At 42.7% G+C, this 26,440-nt stretch overlaps 1 protein-coding gene across 1 annotated transcript in view; it reads left to right on the plus strand.

Moving 5' to 3' along the window:
- Positions 1-26,440, plus strand: part of ADGRV1 (adhesion G protein-coupled receptor V1) — a 450,458-nt gene that overhangs the window by 291,336 nt on the left and 132,682 nt on the right. The window contains 1 exon segment of the mRNA XM_064176319.1: positions 18,271-18,387. Coding sequence (XP_064032389.1) covers positions 18,271-18,387 — 117 coding nt within the window.

Below are 26,440 nucleotides of genomic sequence, written 5' to 3' on the forward strand. Positions count from 1 at the left end.
GCTTTAATATCATATGTTACAAACAGTAGTAGAACTGGAGAACTTTATGTTAGGCCTGTTAGGTCTACTCACTGTGGTGGAGTAGAAATTTCAAGATAGTCCCTGGCTCCTTTGTGGCAGTGTTGGAACTGCTCGGCCATTCAGAGGCTCCTAGATCTTCTCAAGGTGCTGGAACAGAGGCAGACAGTCTCTGATCTGGTCCTGGTTCCTCTTGGCATGGAGGTTTGCAGAGGTGCAGGCAGGATCTCCTGCTGATGTGCAGAGGGAACGACGTCGGTGGCCCTTCTTGCCATGTCGTGAGGCACTGAAATGCCTTCTCCTGGGAAACTTGAGGCACTTAAGTTTCCAGGTAGTTCAAGCCCAAAACATCAGGGCTAAGCTGGTCTGAATCACAAGGCAGAGCAGAACGCATTGTCCAAGAGCAGTGAGACAGAGGCAGCTCCATGGGGCAGAGGCAGCAAGGCAGAGGCAGCACAACCACTTGCAGCTTGGCTCAGTTTATATTACTTGCCCGAGTGTAATGGCTCCTTTGGCCACAGAGATTCACCAAGAAAAATGGCATTTGCAAAACTGACCATATTAGGTGAAACCAGGGTTTGCTTACCCTTACTTGGGCAAGACACCAACAAGTACCTAAACACCTGTGGGTACCTGTTTATCATTTTGGAAGGGGACACAATGGCCCAAGCCTCTGCTTTCCTCCCACCTTTGCTTCCCCCATCAGCAGAAGTGTAGGGCAACCCAGGACATCTAATACACCTATTAGCCTTCCAGGACAGTGTGTTAAAAATTCCTGCCAAAACTTGAACTGCTTCAGTTTCATATCACACCAGACTTAATCTTAGAGTAGCTTTTCCAGCCAATAAATGAAGACAAATCCTATGGTCTTGTGAAGGTCGTGCCTTCTATACATAAACCAACATCTCTTTTCTTGAGGGGGTAGAGAGCATATGCTCTACCGACAGAGGATACTGGTGAAGAGCAGAACCATCCATGTACCAACACCAGCATCTGCTAAAGGCCACATTTTTAGTTTACCTATTTTTTGATCTGCTTATGCAGCTGATGATTTGTAAAGTGTGGCTCAGGTACCCATTGTCCGTTTACTAGGGTGTTTTCACTTATCCTAGTATAGTTTAACTGAAGAAGGAGAAGCCCCTTGAGACGATCTCCAGGGCAGTATATAGGGACTGATTTCTAGGAAAGATTTGCTACTGAGGCATAGTGAATCCAGAAAACACTACATGTCCACCATTACATCTTGATTATTTCTTTTTTAAGAAGATAGATAAATTTATCCTTCATATTTTGACCTCTGCTACCATACTTAAAATACTAACCAAGTGGGCTATCTGTTTGTATCCTAACCTCAATTTATGATGAATCTACCCGACCCTGTGGTGTGAGTTCTAGAGGGGGGATATCCCCTGTGGGCATGAAGGCAGAAAAAGAGCTGCTTGCTACTCCAGCCATTGTCTAGACTCTGGGGAGTGATTTATCTTTCTCATCTTCGTCTTATTTCTAGAATACAAGAGAAAAAGTAGAGCTATTCCATTTAGAAGAGACATACAATGATCATCTAGCCCAACTGCCTGATCATTTCAGGGATGACCAATACTTAAGGCATATTTCGAAGGACATTGTCTAAATGCCTCCTAAGCATTGGCAGGCTTTGGGCATTGACCATGCAGCAAGAGATATGGACCACTTCTACCTGTTTTAAATAGAAGCATCAGGAATTAACAGATGTTTTTCTCTTGCAGCAGTTTTGCTTTCCCAAGTTCACATACTGCTGACCCAGGATGGAGTCCTAAATTCAGTTAGAGGTAATAAATAGTCATGCAGTGCAGTTGCTGCAGGAAACTTCCACCTCAACTTTAAGATATACTGTATGCGAAATGGAGGAAGTGAAAAGTCACATTATTAACTTCTATCCCAGATACACTAAGAATATAGAGATCCCACATGAGGAGCTTCTAGAACAAATTAATCTGTCATGGCAAGTCTGTTCCTGCCTTATCTGAGTTTGTAGACAGAAATAAAGATGAGGCAAATCCTACTGTAGAGAGTCATCATCCATCAGAAGAGCTTGTTTTTAACCTGCCAAATCAGCATGTTCAGGCTGTGGAACTGGAAAAGACAGATATATGTTTGATGGTTTTACAAAGAGGCTTTTTCTGCTTCAATTTGCATCATTATAGCAAAACTTGTCTTTTTAAGGATCTTGCAGTGGGACTCAGGATGTCTGAATTTTGTTCTGTAGTGAGTGACAAAGCAATGTGTACCTCGTCCCAGATCTAAATGGAGGTGAAAATAGGAACTGCCTTTATAGGCTACTATGCCAGATACTTTGTTCTGAATCTATATATAAAAGTAAATGGGTTAGGACCTGCTAAGAGTCTGTTGGTCCTGATTTTTCTTTACTTAAAAGAAACCCCAAAGCCCAACAAAACAAACTCCTGCAAGTATACTTTTAGTATCATTCACTACATTCTTTGTAAGGGACAGGATGACTGGAGGAGAGGATTAAACTGTTTTAGAGGAGACCGTGCAGTTGAATACTTGTGTCAGACTCCTTATGTGGAGGATGTGAGCTACTCCAGCTCTTGCCCAACAGCTGCCTTCTGCTGGCAGCCAGCTGTGAGCTGCTGTGCTGTGCATCACGGTGCCTCACCCCCTCCTACCCGCCGTGTCCTGCATCCTCAGACTGCCTGCCGCCTTGCTTAGAGAAACCAAAAAAGTCCCCGAGCCTAAAAATGGGAAGTGAAGAGAGCTGGGACCGAACCCAGCTTGAAACCAACTGCCATCCTGCTCAGCTGGGGGGAGGGAATGAGTAACATATGGTTGCTGATGTCTAATCACTACTTAAAATGGTTGCCAGTTCTGCTGCTGTTTAATAAAGTGTAAACATCTCTACCCAAAAGCACCATGGGTTACTGTTGTAAATATCCCACCACTACGTGGAGTGATTTTATTTTAATTAGCTGTTTGGCTGTTCTTAAAGTGCCAGTTTACAGTGATAAATAATCGACACACTTTAAGCAAGTAATTCATAAGCACAACAATATTATTAAAATACAAAGTGCATTCAGATTATACTGTAAGACTTCAGAGTTTGTGAAGTACTTATTCACTGACTTAACTGCAGCCAGACACAAAGATAAACCCACTTGTGTTGTTTATGTGATGTCAGTTATACATCAGCCCTCTGTGAATTACTATCTCTGAAACATTTTGACCAGTGACTTCATTTAGCATTCATTTCAATTCACTTTTAACTGCTTATTGTAGCATCATTACTGAATCACAGAATGTTAGGGTGTGGAAGGGACCTTCTGAGATCATCAAGTCCAACACCCCTGGCAAAGTTCAATCACCTAAGGCAGGTCACACAGGAATGCATCCAGGTGGGTTTTGAAAGTCTCCTGAGAAGGAGACTCCACAACCTCTCTAGGCAGCCTGCTCCAAGGTTCTGTCACCCTCACCATAGAGAATTGCCTCTTCATGTTGAGATTAAACCTCCTGTTCAGCTTGTTCCAGCTTGTTCTTGTTATTCCTTGTTCTGTCGCTGGGCACCACCAACAAGAGCCTGACACCATCTTGACACCTATCCCTCAGATATTTATAGACATTGATTAGATCTCCTCTAAGCCTTCTCTTCTCCAGACTGAACAACCCCAAGTTTCTCAGCCTTTCTTCATAGGGGAGATGTTCCACTCCCATAATCATCTTCTTAGCCTCCTTTGGACTCTCTCCAGCAGATCCCTGTCTCTCTTGAATTGGGGAGTGCAAAACTGGACACATTATTCCATCAGTTCACAAAAAGGCATGAAATGAAAAGTTAGTTATTGAACTTTTCTTCTGACCCAGTTAAACACTCTGTTTTGAATCTCCTAAATTACATAACCTTTCCTCCTCTGTGCCCTGAAATATGCTGTGTGTTGTATCATACTTATTCCAGGAAGAATAGCTTATAAATTTTGCTGGTGTCCATATATCTCTGCAATATATATATATATATATATATATATATATATATATATAAATGCAGTTTTTTTTTTAACATCCTTTGTTGGTAGTTTTTGTCCTGGCTTTTACTATCAGAGCACAAAACACAAGAGAAATGCTTGGCTTACATCAGCGCTGTCCTGACCTACCAAGCAGTGACAAAAAGCATGATTCATATGCACTATTATTAAGCAGTGCCCCTGTGTTCAAGGAGGGAACCCCTTTTTTTGTTCTCTTTTTCTACCCATATAAAGTAAATTCAAAGCAGACTAGAGCAGTTTGGTGAGGGCATGGGAGTCTTAATGTGCTTATTTTCCTATGTCATTGTTCAGTGCAATTAAATCCAACAAAAGGAACAGCACTGTAATTATGCCTTTGATACTATCCCTTTTTTGAGATTGGGTTGGTGTAATGACATAGAGTGTGTGGTTGAGGTCCTTGTTTTGTTTTCTCTGTTGACAGAAGTGCATGTGAACCAGCTCCATAAGAAAAACAATTTTTTTCCCTCCATAGAACAAATAAATAAGTTTTGCATTTTTAACAGAAGATACTAAAATTGATGAAAAAGAAAACAAAACTCTTTAATGTGGAAATAAGTGAAACAACCACTGTAAGGCTCTGTTTCTGTAGGACAGAGATGAAGGCATTTCTGTCTAGAAGAGGATAATGTTTGAAAACTCTGTGAGTTTGTGCTGTAAAACAAGAATTCGTGTTTCTTAAGTGGACCAGTGTTCTTCACTGGTACACACATTCTAAAGTGTTCTACAGTGGTCAGCTGCTTGGTCTGCAGGATTGTCCTGGTGGGGGATGATCTTTTTCTGAGCTACCAGTGATGCTGGTGGTTCCTGCTTGGATAAGAAAGTGAAACTGGTTTTCAGAAGATCCGGCAGGCCCTGTCTCTGCACACTTCAAATGTGTAGTTCTGCTGATCACTGCTTCTTCATCTGCTTGGGTTATCCTTCTCCACACTCCACAGCTTTGTTTCTTTAGAACGTGGCCAGGTGCTCTCTTTTGTTTTTATTTTCCCAGCATAACATGTTCCCTTTTCAGCACTGCTTGCAAAGGGGAAGGCTTATTGCTCTCAGAATTTATTCTTCCCCTGGGAAAACATTCTTGAAAGTCCTGAAGTTACAAATCATAGAATCATAGAGTCATAGAATTAAGCAGGTTGGAAGAGACCTCCAAGATCATCCACTCCAACCTATCACCCAGCCCTATCCAGTCAACTAGGCTATGGCACCAAGTGCCTCATCCAGGCTTTTATTGAACACCTCCAGGGACGGTGACTCCATCACCTCCCTGGGCAGCCCATTCCAATGCCAATCACTCTCTCTGGGAAGAACTTCCTCCTAACATCCAGCCTAGACTTTCCCTGGCACAACTTGAGACTGTGTCCCCTTGTTCTATTTCTGGTTGTCTGGGAGAAGAGGCCAACCCCCACCTGACTACAACCTCCCTTCAAGTAGTTATAGACAGCAATGAGGTCTCCCCTGAGCCTCCTCTTCTCCAGGCTAAACAAGCCCAGCTCCCTCAGTCTCTCCTCATAGGGTTTATGTTCCAGGCCCCTCACCAGCTTTGTCGCCCTTCTCTGGACACGTTCCAGCACCTCAGCATCTCTCTTGAATTGAGGAGCCCAGAACTGGACACAGTGCTTACTGTGTGGCCTGACCAGTGCTGAGTACAGAGGAAGAATAACCTCCCTTGTCCTACTGGCCACACTGTTCCTAATGCAGGCCAGGAGGCCATTGGCTCTCTTGGCCACTTGGGCACACTGCTGGCTCATCTTCAGCCTACTATCTACCAGTACCCCCAGGTCCCTTTCTTCCTGGCTGCTTTCCAGCGACTCTGTCCCTAGCCTGTAGTGCTGCTTGGGGTTGTTGTGGCCAAAGTGCAGATTCAGTGTTTCACTGCTTTATTACTTTACTTTTTCCCCCAGTTATCACTGTAAATAATTAAACTTTTTTTACATTTACTCATTAACATTTGTAATATCAGTGTTGAAAGTTCCTGTTTTCTAGTATTTTTGAAGGAGCTGTGTAGCTAATACCACGTCAGATACACTTATACCTTTGTAAAGTAGTTTTTTCAATACTTAGAGTGTTGTCAGGCTGAAAAAAAAATTGGGCAGGATATTAAGACACAGGGGAATGTGGTGAATCAGTTACCTATGGATTTCAACAGAAAAACATCCCTGTCCTACTCATTGAATATTGCGTATTCTCTGACCAAGAATAGATGATCATCTCTTGTGATTTGCCACAGAATAGCAAGGAAAATAAAAGAAATCTTAGTGAAATAAAAGTAAAGGAACAGTATTGCATCAAAGTAGTTCAAATTGATCAGTTTCACAGTGGAAGAGTTCCGATGTTAACCACGTTGATAGAACGCTTTCCAAACAAGCTCGAAACAGGCAGTGGATGATAAGATGCAGTCTGAAACTCTTAACTGATTGGAAGTGCTGGGTATTGATTTGAACAGTTTGTAGTGGTTATCCCTGCAGGTGTGTGTGGCTCATTGTCTGTCTGGGCTGGGATGGAGATTATGACCTTCCCTACACTCTGCGTTCTGGTCTAGAAATGAGCTGATAATACACAAGTGTTCTGGTTTCTGCTGAGCTGTGGATTTCCCCTGTCACTACAGAAGGACCAGTAAGTTGGTGTTGGGTGGGACTCAAAGGGCCCACAAAGATGATCCAAAGGCTGGAGTGCCTCTGCTATGGGGATAGGCTGAGGGAGCTAGGGTTGTGTAGCATGGAGTAGAGAAGACTCTGGGGGGAGGCCTTAGAGCTGCCTTCCAATACCTGAAGGGATCTGACAGGAAGGATGAAGAAGAAATTTTCATAGAGGTGTCCAGAGACAGAACAAGGGGGAATGGTTTGAAGCTGAGGGAGAGTAGGTTTAGGCTGGGTTCTTCAGTGTGAGTGTGGTGAGATTCTGGAACAGGTTGCTGAGGGAAGTTGTGAATGCCTCTTCCCTGAGGGTGTTGAAGGTCAGGTTGGATGAGACCTTGAGCAGCTGAGTCTAGTTGAAAGGTGTCACTGACTGTGGTGAGGAGGTTGAAGTAGATGATCTCTAGGGTCTCTTTCAACCTAAGCCATTCTATGATGACTCCTGAGCCTGACACATAACCAGCAAAAAAAGCTACGAGAAAGGAGGATATTTAGATTGCTTCAAAGGCATTCAGATAGTGACTCTGTTCAATAGGGTCTGATGTATACAGCTAAGATCCATTACTCTTATCACAGAATCTCAGAGTGATTGATCTGTGAATAAACCACTGGAGACCATCTTGTCCAAAGCCCCTGCTCAAGCAGGACTTCTGAAGGCTGGTTGGTCAGAACCATGTCTAGATGATTTTTGAGTAGGTTGAAGATGAGCCAGCAGTGTGCCCAGGTGGCCAAGAGAACCGATGGCATCCTGGCCTGCATCAGGAACAGTGTGGCCAGTAGGACAAGGGAGGTTATTCCCCTGTACTCAGCACTGGTCAGGCCACACCTTGAGTACTGTGTCCAGTTCTGGGCCCCTCAATTCAAGAGAGAGATTGAGATTCTGGAACGTGTCCAGAGAAGGGTGACAAAGCTGGTGAAAGGCCTGGAACATAAATCCTATGAGGAGAGGCTGAGGGAGCTGGGGGTGTTTAGCCTGCAGAAGAGGAGGCTCAGGAGGGACCTCATTGCTGTCTACAACTACCTGAAGGGACATTGTAGCCAGGTGGGGGTTGGTCTCTTCTCCCAGGCAACCAGCAACAGAACAAGAGGACACAGTCTCAAGTGTACCAGGAGAAGTCTAGGCTGGATGTTAGGAGGAAGTTCTTCCCAGAGAGAGTGACTGGCATTGGAATGGGCTGCCCAGGGAGGTGGTGGAGGCACCGTCCCTGGAGGCGTTCAAGAAGAGACTGGGTAAGGCACTCGGTGCCATGGTCTAGTTGACTGGATAGGGCTGGGTGGTAGGTTGGACTGGCTGATCTTGGAGGTCTCTTCCAACCTGGTTGATTCTATGAGTCTATGATTCTAAGGATGGAGACTCCATAACCTCTGTGGGTAGCCTGTGCTGGTGCTTGGCCACCCTCACTGTAAAAAGTGTTCTTGATGTTCAGAAGGAACCAGAGGGAAACTGAAACTGTTTCAGTATGTGCTGTTGCCTCTGGTCATGTCACTGGGTAGCACTGAGACCACCACCTGACTCCATCCTCTTTGCCCCCTCCCTTCAAGTGCTGCCAGCACATTGCTGGTTCATGTTCAAGTTGGTGTCCAGCAAGATGCTCAGAACCTTTTCTGCCAACTGCTGTTCACCTGAGTAGCCACCAGCATGTACTAGTACCTGTCTTCTTTCCTTCTCAGATACAGGACTTTCTGCTTCTCCTTGCTAAATTTCTGTGCTCCCTGTAAATAATTTTCTCCATTATGTCAGCATTCTTCTGGATGGCAACATGACCCCCTGGTGTATCAGCATCTTCTGCCAGTTCAGTGGTATCTGTAGTGTACTTAGGGTACATACTGCCTCATCATCTAGGCCGTTAAAGAAGATATTAAACTGGACTGGATCCAGTATTGAGTCCCGTGGGGTGTACCACTAATTGCCAGCCTTCAACTAGACTTTACACCACTTATCACACCCTTTGGACCTGGCTATTCAGCCAGTTTTCAACTCATCTCTCTGTCTGGTTACCCAGCCTGAAATCAAGAGCTTGTCTGTGAGGATCTTAAGTGAGACTGTGTCAAATGCCTGAAAGGAAAGTCCAGATAAACAAGGGCCACTGCTCTCACCCCATTTATCACACCAGTCACTTCATCATAGAAGTGTGTCAGGTTAATCAAGCCTGACTACCCCACAGTGAGCAATGCTGACTAATCCAAATGGTTTTCTTATCCCTAGTGTGCTTGCAAACAGGTTCCAGGATTATCATTTTCCTTTTGATGAAGTTGGGGATGACCAACCTGTGGTACCTGGGTTCACTTTATTGCCTTTCTTGAAATTGCAGGTGACATTTGCTTTCCTAGTCACCACGGTGAGCCAGAAGTCACCAAGAGTAGTTGCACAGTGACATCTGCCTCAGTGCTTGTGGGTATGTTGCATCAGGCACCACGCTCCAGTTTATTTAAGGATTCTCAGACTTGATCCTCTTCCAGTAAGGGTCTGTTTTTCTTGTTCAGCCTAGCCCCCTGGTCTCTGGGACCTGGGATTCCTGAAGGCTGGTCTTGCTAGAAAAGACCAAGGCAAAGAAGACATTCAGTACTTCCACAGCTTGGTTCAAAGCAGAGATAAGATTCGTTTCCATGTGTCATGTGCTGTATCCTTCACATGGTGGTATTTCAGCACTTGCCGTGACCAGTTATAATCACCGCTCCTCTGTACTCTGCTTCTTATTTAGGTTTCATCCAGTCTGTTCCTCAGCTGGCTGAGCTAGCTCAGTTGGTAGGGAATTACCTGAGTCTTCTGGTCCTGCCTTTTTCTCTTTTATACAACAGAAAAAGTCAATGCTAGGTCAGACTTGTTTTATGTCTACAAATCTGTAATGAGTCCAAGTTTAGCTGGACTGATTCTGAACATGATGGGTGGACTGTTCAGCAGATAAGCAATTGGCTGGATGGTCACATCCAGAGGGTATGTGCTCAATGGCTCAAAGTCCAGACAGAGAACAGTGACAATGGTGTCCCTCAGGGGTCCATACTGGGACATGTGCTGTTTAATGCTTTTATCAGTGATACAGACAGTGAGACCGAGTGCACCGTCAGAAGGTGTGCAGATGGCACCAAGCTGAGTGGTGCTGTCAGTACACCAGACTAATGGGATGGCATCCAGAGGAACATGGACAAGCTGGAGAGCTGGGCTCAGGTGAACCTTCTGATGTTCTGCACCTGGTCTGGAGCAGTCCTCACTATCAATACAGGCTAGGGGATGAAGTGATAGAAAGCAGCCCTGTGGGAAAGGACTTGGGGATGCTGATGAAGGAGAAGCTGGACATGAGCAGACAGTGTGAGCCTGCAGCACAGGAGACCAATCACATCCTGGGCTGCATCAAAAGATGCATTGCCAGCAGATCCAGAGAGGTGATTCTGCTACCCTGCTCTACTCTGGTGAGACTTTACCTGGAGTGTCCAGCTCTGGAGCCCTCAATATAGGAAGGACATAGACCTAATGGAGCAGGTCCAGAGGAGGGCCATGAAAATGGTCAGCAGCAGCTCTGCTATTAGGACAGGCTGAGGGAGCTGGGGTTGTTCAGCCTGGAGAACAGAAGACTCTGGGGAGACCTAATATCAGCCTTCCAGTACCTGAAGGGTGCCTAGAAGAAGGATTGAGAGAAACTGTTTACAAAGGCCTGCAGTGACAGGATGAGGGGCAATGGCTTCAATGGCTTAAACTAAAGAAGAGTAAGTTTATATTGGATGTTTACTGTGGCAGTGGTGGAACATTGGATCAGGTTGCCCAGGGAGGTGGTTGAGGCCCCATCCATGGAGATACTTGAAGTGAGGCTTGACAGGCCTCTGGGCAGCCTGATCTTGTGGAGAATGTCCCTGTTGACTACAGAAGGCCTTGGACTGGCTGATCTTTGGGGATCCCTTCCAACTGAAACCATTCTGTGATTTTTATGAACTTAGACTTCATTAAATTATTTTATCATTAGAAAGTTGATGGTTTCCTCTAGTTAGCATCAATGAATACACCACATACATTTGAATGGTCACAATAGTTGGACATTAATGACCATGCCATGTACATTTGATTTGGTTGACAACAGTGTCATCTTCTCTGGTTTTTGGTGTGTTTTTTTTTTTCTCTTGTTTTGGTCTTTTTTTTTCCTCTATAAATGAAGAGAGAATAAAGTATTTTTTTAGTAGGCAAAAGTAAATGTATTTCAGTGTGAATCTAACTAAAGAAAATTAAAATCTTCACATTTTCAGGGAAGATAATGTTGATAGAGATCCCCACTGGGACACAGGCAAGATAATTAATAGACATAAGTGCCCTGGGAAAGGGTTATGACTAGAGATAGAAAGAGAACCCAAGGAATAGGTACATGCACAGGTTGGAACAAAAAGGTCCCCATTCCTAACTTTGAAACTTCTGGAATGGTACTTTTCAGGTCTCACAGCAAGAGCTTTTAACAAATCTTTCACTGTATCTGGATAATAATACATTTAAAGTAATATCTAGTTAAAAAAGTACTCTTGACGAGTGCAGGCCCATTAACTCAGCCTCAGAGACATGTAAGAATTTAGGAAAAAAAAATCTGTTAAAAGATACAAAGATTAAATGAAGCACAGAGTTAGACTCCCTTGTGTTTATACCTAGATCATGCCAGACTAGTCTGATGGTTTTCTTTGATGAGATAAATGCAGTAGAATACATGTCACATAATTAGTAAAATAATAATGGAGGAGGATTAGGCCAAGAACTTGGATGTAGGAAGAGACTGACTAACAAGAAGTGAAAACTATGAGAGAATGGCGAGAGAATGGCAAGAGAAGAGAGGAATCTCCTTGGTGCTGGAGAATTAGTCTGCGGAACAGAAAATTATGTGCCTGGGCAAAACGCGCTGCTGGCAGATGGTAGAGAAGCACTGATGCTATGAAGTGGTAGCAGTAGTGCAGAAGACAGAAAGATGTAAGACTGACTGTCTATATGGACTTCTATATGGCCTTTGACTTGATCCTGCACAACAGCCTTCTCTAAACTGTAGACGTATGGATTTGCTGGGTGGAGTGTTCAGTGGTTAGGGAATGGACTGGATGGTTGCATAATGAAGATTGAGATGATCTACACTGGGACCAGGGCTCATTAAATGTCTTCATCAGTAGCATAGACATTAGGATTAAGTGTACTCTTAGCATGTTTGCAGATGACACCAAACGGAGTGGTGAGGTTGGCATAGCTAAGAGATTAGATGTCATTCAGTGACCTGCAGAAGTGTGCCCATCTGAACTTCAGGAAGCTCAACAAAACAAAGTTCAAGGTACTGCATCTGAGTCAGGCTCTCAGAAGTATCCGTAATGGCTCAGGGTTGAAGGGACTGAGAGTAACCCTACACAGAAGGACTTGAGATTGGTGGTTGGTTAAAAGCTGGACATAAACCATAAATGTGTCCTCACAACCCACCAGGCTTTATCCAAAGTAGCATGGCTGGAAGACTGAAGGAGGGGAGAAGAAGACCCTCTTCTCCAAGCTGCTGAGATGCCATCTGCAGTGATGTGGAAGCCCTTAAGTCCTCAACACACAGTGACATTGACCTGTTGGAGTGAGACTGGAGGGTTGGAAACCTTCTGCTGCAAGGCCAGGGTGAGAGAGTTGAGGTTGTTCAGCATGGAGAAGAGAAAGCTCCAAGGAGACCTTCTTGTGGTCTTTCAGTACTTAAAGAGACCAATCAGAAATCTGGGATCAGACTTTACAGCAGGATCTGTTGTGACAGGACAAGGGATGATGAGTTTCATCTAAAAAAGGGAGCCTCAAACTGGAGAGAAGGAAGATATGCTTTATGATGAGTGCAGTGAAACACTGGCACAGGTGTCCAGAGAGGTAGTAGATGTGCCATTCCTGGTTGGCTGGGGCTCTGAACAACGTGCTTTAGTTACAGATGTTTCTCTGACTGCAGGGGGATTGTACTAAATGACCTTTAAAGGTCCCTTCCAAGCCAAACCATTCTGTGATTCTACGTGAATAGCTTTGAAGACTAAAATCTGAAGTACAGAGGTATGTCCTTAGAGAAACGGTAAAGTCCTAACTTACAGGCTAACAGGAAAACTTTATGTCAAGAGGAGTTCAGTTGGAAGTGAGAAACAAACTTTTTGTAGCAGGTGATCACTTAGATATGACTATGTATCAGAAGAAGTATTTGCACGATAAATAGGAGATTGGGTGAGAATCTTGCAAGACCTCTAGCAGCTCTTCATCCAAGTCTGAGTGTGCATTTTCACCAAGGACAGACCTAAAGTGGCACTGGTGTACAGAAGGACAATGAAAGAGGCACACAAGCTGCAAAGGCTTTTGCACAAGACTGGGCTTTCATCTGTGTGAGGATATATTTCAGAGCACAGAACATGGGATGACTTGGAGAAACAAGTCAAACTTACCCAGGCAGATGCTGTGTTCACAAGCTAACCTGCTTTTGCTGTCCAGCCCATCTTAGGCATCTCTGCAGAGTACTGCGCTGTGCAGCAGCTGGATTATTTACCCTTGAAAGATGTAGCCTGAAGCTTTGAAGCTTTGAAAAAAAATGAATGCTGATGTTTTCTCTGAACTCACGAGAGTGCAAATCCCAAGGAGAAGGAAATCCTGTTTAACCTGAGAATCTTCCATCTGATGGAAAAATAGATATAAATTGACCATGAATAAGTGGAAAGGCTGCAAACTAGGAGGCAGCTCTTAATTAGCAGAGGAGTGATGTTCTGAGACAGCCTCCTACTTTGAAACAGTTCTACAAAAATAGTCTTGTTCATACAGCATTGTGCAGTTTGGTAAATCATCTCATTTGATTAATTTATAGTTTGATGTTGATGACTTTGGTTGAATATCCAGGTGATAATTTCCCTCAAGTAATTGCTAGGTGATTGTCTTAGAGTTATAATGAAATTGTAGTATCCTTTGATTAATTGAGTAAATGCCTGTCAGGCGGGAGCCCTGTCAAAGAATTTTTTTTTGCTCTTTAACAGAAGTGCATCAAATTATCATTTTTCCCTTATTTTTTTTTCTTTTTCATTTTGTCACCTTGTGACTGATACGTTGTCACTCGGGTTTTAATGTGGCAGAGTAATTAACAAAAGTGGCAGCCTGCTACTTGAATGATTTAAGTTGCTTATTATCCTTGACTTAAATAATTTTGTTGGTCAAGACTGATCACCTTGAAGAGTACCTAGGTAGAATAATCTCAGAACCAATTGTGTGAAAAAGTGCATTTAAAATTGTGTGATCTCAGCAAAAAAAAGCTCTGAGCAATTGATACCAGAAGGAACACTCAGTATATGCTGGGTTTTTTTCTCATGATCCAATAGGGAACAATTTATTCTGATATATAGTGTGTTCTGTGCTTATTAAGGTAGTAGCTTCATTGTTACAGAAGAATGCTCACTGCAGTTAAAAAGTAAGCACAGTACAGAAAACTGAGGCAGTTAGTTAATTGCCCCTGATCTGTAGGTGCAAAGGGCTATTCAGAGGCTTGCACTCTGTGGGAGTTCTGGTGGACAACATGTTCACCACGATCCAGACGTGTGCTTTTGTGGCCAGGAGGAAAAATGGACTGCTGGGGTGCATGACTAGGAGATTGAGGGGTGTTCTCCTTGCCCTCTATTCTGTCCTAATGAAGGCACTTCAGGGGTCCAGTTCTGGGCTCTCCACTTCACAAGAGACAGCTTGCTGGAGAGAATCTCCTACTCCACAAAGATGATGAGGAGACTGGAGCATCAATGTGAGGAGGGAAGGCTGAATATGGCCTGCTATTTGTTGGGGTTTGTGTGTGTGTGTGTGCTATGACCCAATTTCCATTTGTACATTTTGCTCAAGATGCAACACAGAAATGATATTAAAATAGTGGATAACTGTTTCTTTGCCTTTTTAACCTCTTCAGCCTTTTTTTTCCCCTAAAACACTGTTTTAGTTTTCCTAAAGCACTGTTTTTCCACTAATTGCAAGGAATTCTTAGTTGAGCATCTATTTCAGCTGTACTGTTGTTTTACTTCTTCAACAAAACTCAGTATTCGTGAAAGGTGTGATTTTTTTCCAGCAAATGTTTGGACTCTCAGTGTTGTTGTAATTAGAAAACTGTTGACATAGAAATACATTTCTCATTTTTAACATATAAATATTAGTTTTCCTGAAGCACAGGAAAAGGCTGAAGATGAGAGTTTCTTTGATTGCAGGTGTGAAACACTTTCAAGTCAAATATTAATTACAGGAAGTGTTAAAAACACATTTTCAGAGACTGTATCAATCTGCTTTTGTTTTTTCATCCCTTCTTTGTCTCTGTGTGTAGCCTCCCAGTCTGTCCTTGTAGACACAAGCTTTCTGACAACAAAAGGTGGCAAAGCCTCTCCACCCAGCCGTGTGTTGTGTTTTGCTTGTTGTAAATGGAAGTATTTGCTCAGGTTTTCAGAAGTACTGCTGTGAGAGCTAGCTGGTGCCATGGGGTTGTTTACACAAACATTTCTAGTGTTTATCTCTAATGGCAGGCAGCTATTGCACATATTTCAATTGTGTTTAACCCACTTCAGACAATGGCATTTGTTTTAGCAGCGTCAGAGTTTGACTAATTGTGGTCTATATTAAGCTGTGTGTTACCCTTTTAATAACTGAGCGGTTATGTGACCATGGTTAGATGCTAGTTCCCAACAGAAGACTGAAGAACTAAATACAAAAAGTGCACTTTTTTTTTTCTTTAGATAATGAAGCACACCTCATAATTGCTTTCTAGTGCAGGTGTGGTCCAGCTGCTTGTCCTTACTACTCCACTTCATGATGAGGTGGCAGTGTCTATCTGCCAGTATACAGATATTTTTGTAATATTTTGTAATAGAGACTGCATAAGAGCTATCCAGTACCATACATTTGTTTTTGTTGTAAATACATGTAAACATCCAAATCACTTCATATACTTTTAACTTCCTTCCCCTCCCCCCATTCTGATTTTATATAAAAAATTAATACAGGCTTCAGGCTTGGGTCAGAGTGGCTGGGAAGCTGCTCATCAGAAAAAGACCTGGAGGTGCTAATTGACAGACAGCTGAACATGAGCCAACAATGTGCTTAGATGGCCAAGAAGGCAAGCGGCATCCTGGCCCGGATCAGCAATAGTGTGGTCAGCAAGAGTGGGGAAGGGATTGTCCCCCTGTACTGGGCACTTGTGAGATCACATCTCAAATACTGGGTGCAGTTATCACAGTATCACAGTATCACAGTATCACAGTATCATCAAGATTGGAAGAGACCTCATAGATCATCAAGTCCAACCCTTTACCACAGAGATCAAGGCTAGACCATGGCACCAAGTGCCACGTCCAATCTTGACTTGAACAGCTCCAGGGATGGCGACTCCACCACCTCCCCGGGCAGCCCATTCCAGTGTCCAATGACTCTCTCAGTGAAGAACTTTCTCCTCACCTCCAGCCTAAATTTCCCCTGGCGCAGCCTGAGGCTGTGTCCTCTCGTTCTGGTGCTGGCCACCTGAGAGAAGAGAGCAACCTCCTCCTGGCCACAGCCACCCCTCAGGTAGTTGTAGACAGCAATAAGGTCACCCCTGAGCCTCCTCTTCTCCAGGCTAAACAATCCCAGCTCCCTCAGCCTCTCCTCATAGGGCTGTGCTCAAGGTCTCTCACCAGCCTCGTTGCCCTTCTCTGGACACATTCAAGCATCTCAATGTCCCTCTTAATTTGAGGGGCCCAGAACTGAACACAGTACTCAAGGTGTGGTCTAACCAGTGGCAGAAAGGCAGTACAGGGGCAGAATGACCTCCCTGCTCCTGCTGACCACACCATTCCTGATGCAGGCCAGGAGGCCACTGGCTCTCTTGGCCACCTGGGCACACTGCTGACTCATGTTCAGGCAGGTATCAATCAGCACCCCCAGATCCCTCTCTGTTTGGCTGCTCTCCAGCCACTCCGACCCCAGCCTGCATCTCTGCATGGGGTTGTTGTGGCCAAAGTGCAGCACCCTGCACTTGCAGCTATTGAACCCCATCCCATTGGACTCTGCCCATCTGTCCAGGTGGTCAAGGTCCTTCTGCAGAGCCCTTCTGCCCTCCAACCCAGCCACATCTGCCCCCAGCTTGGTGTCATCTGCAAACTTGCTGATGACTGACTCGATGCCCTCATCCAGATCATCTATGAACATGTTAAAGAGGATGGGGCCCAGCACTGATCCCTGAGGGAGAGGGATCAGTTTTGGGCCGCTCACTGCATGAGTGAGACTGAGGTGCTGAAGTATGCCTAGAGAAGGGCACTCAGTCTACTGAAGGGTCTGGAGAACAAGTCCTGTGAGGCCAAGGGAACTGGGGTTGTTTAGTCTGTAGAAAAGGAAGATATAAGGGGAGGCTTTCTGGCTCCCTACAACTCCCTGAAAGGAGGATGGAGCCAAGTGGGGACTGGTCTCTGAAATAACAAGAGAAAGGACAAGAGGCAATGGCCTCAAGTTGCATCAGGAGAGACTTTGACTGGACATGAGGGATGATTTCTTACCTGAAAATGTGGTTAAGCACTGAGAAAAGCTGCCCAGAGCCTGGAGATGTTAAAAAAATGTGCAAATGTGATGTTTAGGAACATGGTTTAGTGGTGGCCTGGCAGTGTAGGGTTAATGGTTGGACTTGATGATCTTGGAGGTCTTTTCCATTTTTAAGGACTTTATTATTCTATAAAATCAATCTTGCATAGTCCACAAATTGTTCTTACTTATAAGTCTGCGAGCAATTGTTAAAATAATGTTGCTCTTTGTAAATGAAAAAGAAAATTCATCAGTTACTGCAGGTTATCAGTAGATAAGTTGAACCTTTCTTGATTTGAACACTTTAATAGTTTAAGACATCTACTTGTAGAATTATTTCCTTTGTCAAGAAATTCACAATATATAGAGCTAGAACTTTTTTAGTTGTGTTTTTGCATTAAATGCTGTGCTGAAGTTGTTTAGCAGTGTTCATTGCAGACAGAGCTGGAATACCTTTTGTTCCTTACACAATGTGTTGGCTGCTTATCCGGCCCATGTATAGTCCTTTGACATTTGGCTTATCTGTGGAAAAAGACCTGTCTGCCTTGTGAGTGTACAGTCTTGGTCTACTCTTAGGCAACATAAGAAATACTCACTCCCTTTTGTCCAGTATTTCTTGTCTATTGTCATGGGGAATTACATTACCACATCTCTGACCATCTGAAACAGCAAGTGCCTCTTGAGGTCTGTTTGCTTACTTGATAAAACTTCTGGCCTCACTGAAATCAGAAGATAATGTTGGAGTTTTATTTATTTTATGGAACAAAATCTCCATCCTTAGTTACAAAACTGCTGTCTAATGTTGTGTGGGAACAACAGAGAACCATAAAAAAAAATAAGTCTATAGTATTTTCAGATATGGATGTAATGGATTTTGGGTGATCTGCAGAAAGTGAGAGTTTGATGACTGACAGTGTTAAGGGATTTCTTCTTCTGAGTGAATATTAAATGTCCAAAGTGTCTCTCCTGAGTTCCTGTGTTTAGATTTTACTTCCAAAAAGAAGATTATTTTCTCATTCTCCTTATTACTGAATTAATTTTGTTCAATTCCAACAACATGTGTTCATTTTTTTCCCTGCAGATTTCATTTCTGGCCTCTGCTTACATAAGCCAACATCTCTCAGAGGAAAGCTGCTCAGCCCTTGCATCTGTTACCCATTACCTTTACCTCTGCCAGTTCAGCTGGATGCTTATTCAGGTTGGTCTCAGTCTGTTTCCACAAACCCTGTGTAAAAGCAGCTGATACTTAAAACTGTTTCTTTTATATCGTGGTATGTATAGCTCTGCAATTCAGGGCCACTGGAGACTCAAAACATGAGATGTTTTTTATTAAACCTGGAGTGGCACAGCTCCAAGGGTAAATATTAGAGCCATATAAAGACTTTTTCCACCAGTATCCATCACAACCATGTAAGAATTTCCACAATCTCACTTCATCCTGTAGAAGCTACTGTCTCAGAACACTGGAGAGCTATTTTTGTTAGAGTCTGCACCTTTTATAAGCATCTTGTGTTTAGTTTTTTTAAAATATTTTTTCCAGGTGAAATCTAAGTGTAAAGTGCACTGCAACTTTTGGAGACACTAATAATTTATTCATTAAAGTCATCTAATGTGACAAATATACTTCCTTAATTTTATACTTAAGAAAGGAGTATATGGATTCACAAATATTACCAGAATTTCACAGTGTGATTTAGGCTGGAAAAGATGTTTAAGACCATTCAGTCAAACCATTAACTCAGCACTGCCAGGTCACCACTGAATCACATTCCTCAACACCACATCTACATGGCTTTCAAACCCCTCCAGAGAGGAGAACTCCATCACTTCCCTGATCAGCCTGGTCCTGGCCTTGAAAGCCCTTTCAGGGAAAACATAGGTCCTCCTATCCAACCTAAAACTCCCCTGGTGCAACCTGAGGCTATTTCCTCTTGTCCTATGAATTGTAACTCCCGAGGAGAGATTAACACCCACCTCAGTACAGCCTCCTTTCAAGGAGAAAAGTTCTTCAATGAACCTTCTTTTTCCTAGGCTAAACAACCCCAGTTCACTCAGCTGCTCTGCTCAGGACTTGTTCTCTAGACCGTTCATCAGCTTTGTGGCACTTCTTTGGACACATTATATAACAGTAAATAGTGTATAAAATCACTTGAACCATGAACAATCAAATTTGCTATGGAAAACTGCCAGTTTTGAGTTAGTTAAAGTAGCAAGTTGTGAGATTATTTGGAAAATACGTTATCATGCCCTGGTGCAGAAAAGTATGTTTAGCACTAATGCATGCCTTATGCCATTTATTTGGCCGTTGTGTTAGGATTTGTCCGTAACACGTTTTTTAATAGCAGACAGCTTTACATGTGCAGCTCCTTACATTACCATACAAATCCTCCAGGTTGTCAGATCAAACCAAGAGTTGCAAATTAGGCTGTGTCTGAGTACAGCTTTCTCTCCCAGTGACAGTCATGTAGTATCTGGCATTTTCCTGAGATTATGTCAGGCTCACTGTCGCTGAGAACCCTCTCTAACAGCTGCATTGTGCTTGGTGGTCTTAGCAAGTCACAAGTAGATGGTTTGTCGTGTGCACTGCTGCTGCATTTGTACTGCCTGTACAAATAGAGATGAGAAGTCCAAGCTGGTTTATCTCTGGTGATGCTAATAATGTTTTCATTCTTGTTGTTTTTCTGGAGTCTATAAGGTTAGCAAGATAAATATTCTCATTGTTGCATGTTAGTTTGTACTGTCCCAATACAGAAGTCGTTCTCCTTCACTTAGTTTGGCTCATGTCTTCCCCCTAGGTTAGCTAACCTGAATTATTTTGTGAGCTGTAAATTATCCTTCACAGCAGCTCATTCACTTAATTTCTAAGTCTCTTCAGATCTCCTGAAGCTTCAGATCTCTTGACTAGTTAATATTTTGGACAGACAAATTAATGCTCTTAAGTTACTGCTTTGCTGGAATATCTCATGCATTGTCTGCTCAGTGTTTGACAGTGTTCATCATCCCATCCTACACTTAAGTTATGGAAAGATTCTCATTTTGAGTGCTTGCCCATCTTATAATCAATTATAATGACAATAAATTTATGACTGTTAAGAATTGGTCATTTTTGTGGCTGCAGCTGAAATATGTTTTGGGTTTGTTTTTTGTGTTGGATTGGGCCATGGCTAATTTCTAAGAACGTGGTTTAAGTACAAGTTGTGTACAGGGAGATGGTAGGTTATGGCTGGATTCAGTGATCTTCAGGTCTTTTCCAACCCAGCCATTCTGTGAATTTGAACTTAGTGGAGCCTCAGGCTTCTATTAGTCATGAAGACTCTTCATGCAAATCTGAGAGGATAAAGGTGCTTAAGAAGGAATCTTTTATAGCCTGCTGATAGATGAGCTGACAAGAGCTGCCAGGAGTAAAACTCATAGTGAGGAGGACTGCTGCTTTGCATAAGTGCAGGTCATCAGCTGTGAATAATTCGTGAAGCTTGAAAGAAAAAAATCTGAAACATGGAGCAACCTAACCTCAGCTGCAATTTACTGCTCTTGCTTGGGAATAGGTCCTGAATTTATATTTCTCATTGCAGAGAGAGGAGCAATGCCAGGGCACTAAAGAAATCATGGGAAACATCTCTGTGCTTGAGCTGGTCCCCATGACAGTATTAGCAAAACTTGTGAATCCAAGGGAAAACCAGAGTGATTTGGGAAGTCTAGATGATGCTACTGTCTGAATGGAAGATTTAAATGCCTGGGAAATTAGTGTTTGTATTTCTCAGCATGATAATACACATGGCTTGATTTGGAAGGCAGAATTATTAATGCATTTTTACTTATGCAGAACTTAAATGCTTCTGTCTGGGAAGTGTCAAAAATATGCAAAGAGATTCTGTGTGGCTTATGCAGTCACTCTGTCCTCTGTATAGTGTCATGCATGTGCTTCATCAGAAACTCATCTTATGCAGAGCTGCTGGTGTCAGTTCTGATCACTGCATGCAGAAGTGAACGTGATAATCAAGTGCAAGCAGGTGGTGATCATGGACTTATAGAATAATTTTGGTTGGAAGAGACCTTTAAGATCATTGAGTCTGACCATTAACCTAGCACTGCACCATGTCTCTCAGGACCACATCTATAAGTCTTTTAAATCTCTCCATGAATGGGGAGTCTGCCACTGCCCTGGGCAGCCTGGGCCAGGGCTCAACAACCTTTTTCATGAAGAAATTGTTCCTAATACCCAACCTAAACCTCTGCTGGTACAACCTGAGACCATTTCCCCCTGTCCTGTCACTTACTCACTGGGAGAAGAGACCAACTCCCACCTGTCTCTGGCCTCCTTTCAGAATTCTCCCCTCAGCCTACTTTTCTGCAGGCTGAACAACCCCAGTTCCCTCAGCCACTCCTCACAACACTTGTGCTCCAGATCCTTCATCAGCTTTCTTGATCTTCTGTGGACATGCTCCAGCACATCACTGTCCTTCCTGTACTGCGGATCCAAAACTGAACCCCAGTATTTGAGGTGTGGCCTCCCCAGTGTCCAGTACAATCCCCTTTCTAGTCTTGCCATCTGCAGCATTGCCTTTTCGAACACTTGGGCACACACATGGGCTCATCTTCTGCTGGCTGCCAACCAAAACAGATCCATTTCTGTCAGACGGCTTTCCAGCCTCTGCCCCAAGCCTGGAGCTTTCATGTGTTTTTTGTGACCCAAGTGCAGAACCCATTACTTGATCTTGTTGAACCTAAGATGTATACAGATATGTGTGACTGAAACATGTTGTGGTTTGAGCAGCTGAGGGAGCTGGGGTTGTTTAGTCTGGAGAAGAGGAGGCTCAGGGGGGACCTCATTGCTGTCTGCAACTACCTGAAGGGAGGTTGTAGCCAGGAGGGGGTTGGTCTCTTCTCCCAGCCAACCAGCAACAGAACAAGGGGACACAGTCTCAAGTCGTGCTGGGGAAGTATAGGCTGGATGTTAGGAGGAAGTTCTTCCCAGAGAGAGTGATTTTCCATTGGAATGGGCTGCCCAGGGAGGTGGTGGAGGCACCGTCCCTGGAGGTGTTCAAGAGAAGACTGGATGAGGCACTTAGTGCCATGGTCTAGTTGCTTGGCTAGGGCTGGGTGATAGGTTGGACTGGATGATCTTGGAAGTCTCTTCCAATGTGGTTGATTCTATGACAAACTTCTGTGAGAATAGGCAGGGTAGCATTAGGTCACTCTGATAAGAGGCACAGCTGCAGGGAAGTGGCCTTGGGTAGAAGCTGAGAAGGTTATTTGCTATCTGTAGCTGAGCTGTGCGAGGGAGCCTTGGAGGCGGTCAGGCTGGTCAGCCCTGGGAATAGCTGATGACAGAGCCTATCAAAAGTACATGCCCCTGTACCAAATCCACAATGTAAGCATCACTCCTAGCTTCAGTAAATGGATTGACCTTCTACATATTATACTGGGACAAGCTCATGTCCTTGCGGTCTCCCGCATGGCCTTGGAGCAACCCAGCAGAAACATCCAGAAAATTTGGACGTTTTTAAGGGATCAGAAGTTGGGGAGCAACACTGTAAGCAGCGGAAGTCTATAAGAAAACACAGATTTAACAGTACAGTTGGACATAGATTCAATTCTGTAGTGCAGATCAGGAATCATCACTTCCTAGACTCTAGGGTAACTTCCTTACATTTCTGTCCTAATCTTTTAATCTCCTGCATATTGCTAGGTACAGTAATTATACTTAGCATTTTTTTCATGATAAAATATGATACAACAACAAAATCTCTACCTTTGTATTGTAAGCCTTCCCCCATTTTTATCTTCAGATGTCTGTAGTATTACAATGAGTGTTGATGCTTGTACTAGGAACACAGCTACTACCCACATGTTTACTGAACTGTAGGCATGTAGAGGACCTCAGAGATCACCTGGTCCACTTTCAGGGTTAAAACAAAGGCCACAACAAGTCATCTTTGCTTGTCTGATTGTACCAATATCTTTGTACTGCATTGTTTTGTTTCTTGACTTCTGTAGGGAGGTTTTGGTAAGTTACAGAGTTTTGGTATGATTAGTCATTTTTTTAAGGATGAGGCTTCCTTGACTGCAGAAGGAAAGGAGTAAGCATGGTACAAGTGACTTTGTGTCACAGAGTGAGTTTGGCCTGAAATACTTGCCTTTTACTGGTATATAAATTCCAAGTCTTCATCCTGACAGATGTCCCTTCGTACAGATGTACATTGCTACTTCCAAATGCATTTTTTCATAAGGAGCACACACTGAAGATGCCTTTCTGTATCCTGTTTTTTCTTCCCATGACAAATATAGAGCATGGAAACTATTTATCAGGAACAAGAATTTTCTTCTTTAAACATTTTCTAGCTAGTTACAACAAAATGAAATAAAATTTAAAAAACCCAAGAAACAAACATTAAAAAAAAAAAAAAAAGGTTAAAAGCTGTCTATATTTTGAGCATCAAAATAAAACTTTGTAATTCTTAACTGCTAGTTCTGCCATGGAGTAAAATTGTGGGAAAAGGTGAACTCTGTACTTTTTTTTTTTTTTTTTTTAGCTATTGCTACAGTGGAGTAAATCAGAAGCAGCAGTGACAGTTCAATAAGCAAACCAAAGTGAATGTCATGGGCTTGCGGCCACCTCTACCTGATTACTCCTCTGTGGATTTAATGGCATCTTAAATTTTCTGTCAATATATTGCAGATTTATAAGACAAGTACTTATCTTACACCAAATTTAATGCTCATTGTAGGGAATGATTTAGGGACTGCATAAGAGCTTTGATAAAGAATCACAGAATCATAGAATCAACCAGATTGGAAGAGACCTCCAATATCGTCCAGTCCAATGCATCCCCCAGCCCTGTCCAGTCAACTAAGTCATGGCACTAAGTGGAAACCATTCTGAAAATGAAAGCTCTGTCCATTCCTAAAAAGAAGGAAAAAGTGGAACTGAAATTTTCTCACACAGTTGGGAAGGACTTTAATTTAGAGTATTCTGTAGCTAATGTTTGCCCAGATAGCCACAGATTAGCACTGCAGAAACATAAATAAATAAATAAATAAATAAATAAATAGTCAAACAAAACCACTCTTGTTCTGTGAAGGTAATTTTGATTAATTGCTTGATTTTGAAAGCAAAAACTCTTCACCAGAGTTCTCATTGTCTCATTAGAGTGTTATTTGAATTCGTAATTGTTTCACTTTGTACATCAGAACGATCAGAACCTGTGCATTTGCCCTTCCACCTGGGCAGCTGGGAAGTGGACTCTTATGTTTTATTCTTCTGTAGAACTGGTTATTATTGCAGCATGGCAACAGGAAAGGATCAGCTAAAATTAGCTCCACTATTTACACTTCTGTGATTAAGTTTTGGGACATCAAAAGGGGCTCAAGAATAGGACTTAAAATTATCACTGTGCAGGAAGTGGTGGACAATCCAACCCCACTTATATCTTTGCAGTAGCACTGGTGTTAAAATGTTCTCCTGTGATAAATGAGGTGAAAGAGGTAAATATGGCTAAGCAAACACAGAACAAGGACACAAAGTACGATTTCTTGGATGACTGAGAACAACATTCACCAGATTGTCAGAATTAGTAGAACCAACAATCCTTGAGCATAACAGCATAAACCAGCTCAAGGATTTTGCTATCTGGAAAAGCTCACTTCTCATGACTGCAAGGACATGTAATTTGAAAAATGTTTATTGGCACAAGGTGACAAACACAATCTTGACTGAGTTTTCAATCCCATGTAAGAGTTAAGAGAGAAAAGGACCTTGTAAGAGAACAACCAAATCTTTCCACAAACTCTGACAGACTGAGAGAATTTGGGCTGGAAAGGAGGAGACTCTGATGAGACCTTGTTGTGGTCTCCCAGTATCTAAAGGTGGACCTACAAGAAAACTGGTGAGGGACATTTTAAGAGATCAGGTACTGACAGGACTATGGGGACTAGGGGGAATGGAGCAGAGCTAGAAGTGGGTAGATTCAGATTGGATATTAGGAAGAACTTCTTCAGCATGAGGGTGGTGAGACACTGGAACAGGTTGCTTAGGGAGGTGGTGGAAGCCTCATCCCTGGAAGTTTTTAAGGCTTGGCTGGATGTGGCTCTGAGCAACCTGATCTAGTGTGAGATGTTCCTGCCCATGGCAGGGGGAATGGAGGTAGGTGATCCTTGAGGTCCCTTCTACGCCTGAGAGTTCTGTGATTCTATGGTTTCTTTTTCTTCTGTATACCATTTTCATCTGTTTACTGTTTTCTTCCTGTGAAAGTCCAACAATTAGCAATTTTCCTGTGTTCTTTCCACCCACACAGGACTGCCACCACTATATGGTAGGATTTTCTGCGTTCTTTTAAACAAAGCAAACTTTTCCCCTTTGTTCACATAGCACCAGACACTGAAAATAGAAAATGGCCATTATAATTACTGTATAATTAACATAATTACATGCATTGGACATGTTAATAAAATGTCATTCTCTAAAGGAGCACTTTAAATGCTTACAAAAATAATTTTTTTTTCAAAACAAATTGTTAGTGTACACAATATGCTCTGTGTTTTGTGATAGAAAGTATTGTATGTCTGTGCTACATAAATCACAGAAAAAAGTCTATAATGATAATTATCTGATGGGACTTACATAAGGAATCCATGAACCACTGATTAAGTCCTTAATTGTGAGCCTACTTGAACAAGCTGAGATGAAGCCTTGGCTGAGAGGATTCTGCAAAATTTCACGAACACAAATAACTGCTTTGCAATTGTCTTGTCCCTCTACATGGACTTTACCTATCTTAATAACAGACAGGTGAAAATTAAGTGTACAAATGAACATCATTGTATGAAATCCCTGTGCAAAGAATAGAGAGAGATGGGTATGATTTGATAAGGATCAATGAGTGCTTGAAAGTGTCTGTTCTCCCACCACTGACTGTCAAGAGAGGCAAGGGCTTGAATTACATTTCTGCAGATAGAAAAATACTAAATTATTCCCTTATTCATCCCATAAAAAAAGGACTGATATAATTGTAGAATATGCAGAGATGTAGCTGGTGTCATAAGTTTGAAGTGGAGGGGAAGAAATATTTTTCAAGTTGTATTTTTATTATGGATGGTAAAGAGGTTTATTAGAAAATAGTAACATGCGTGTAGGTGTGCATTAAAAAGTGCTCAACACATAGGAAATGTGTCTATGGTTAATTCTTAAAGAAAACTCATAGATCTCACAAAAAATCTAAGTTTGGGTTTTTTTTGTTTCTTTATTTATTTGT

The sequence above is a fragment of the Pogoniulus pusillus genome, chromosome Z (assembly GCF_015220805.1).
Source record: "Pogoniulus pusillus isolate bPogPus1 chromosome Z, bPogPus1.pri, whole genome shotgun sequence".
Lineage (NCBI taxonomy): Eukaryota > Metazoa > Chordata > Aves > Piciformes > Lybiidae > Pogoniulus > Pogoniulus pusillus.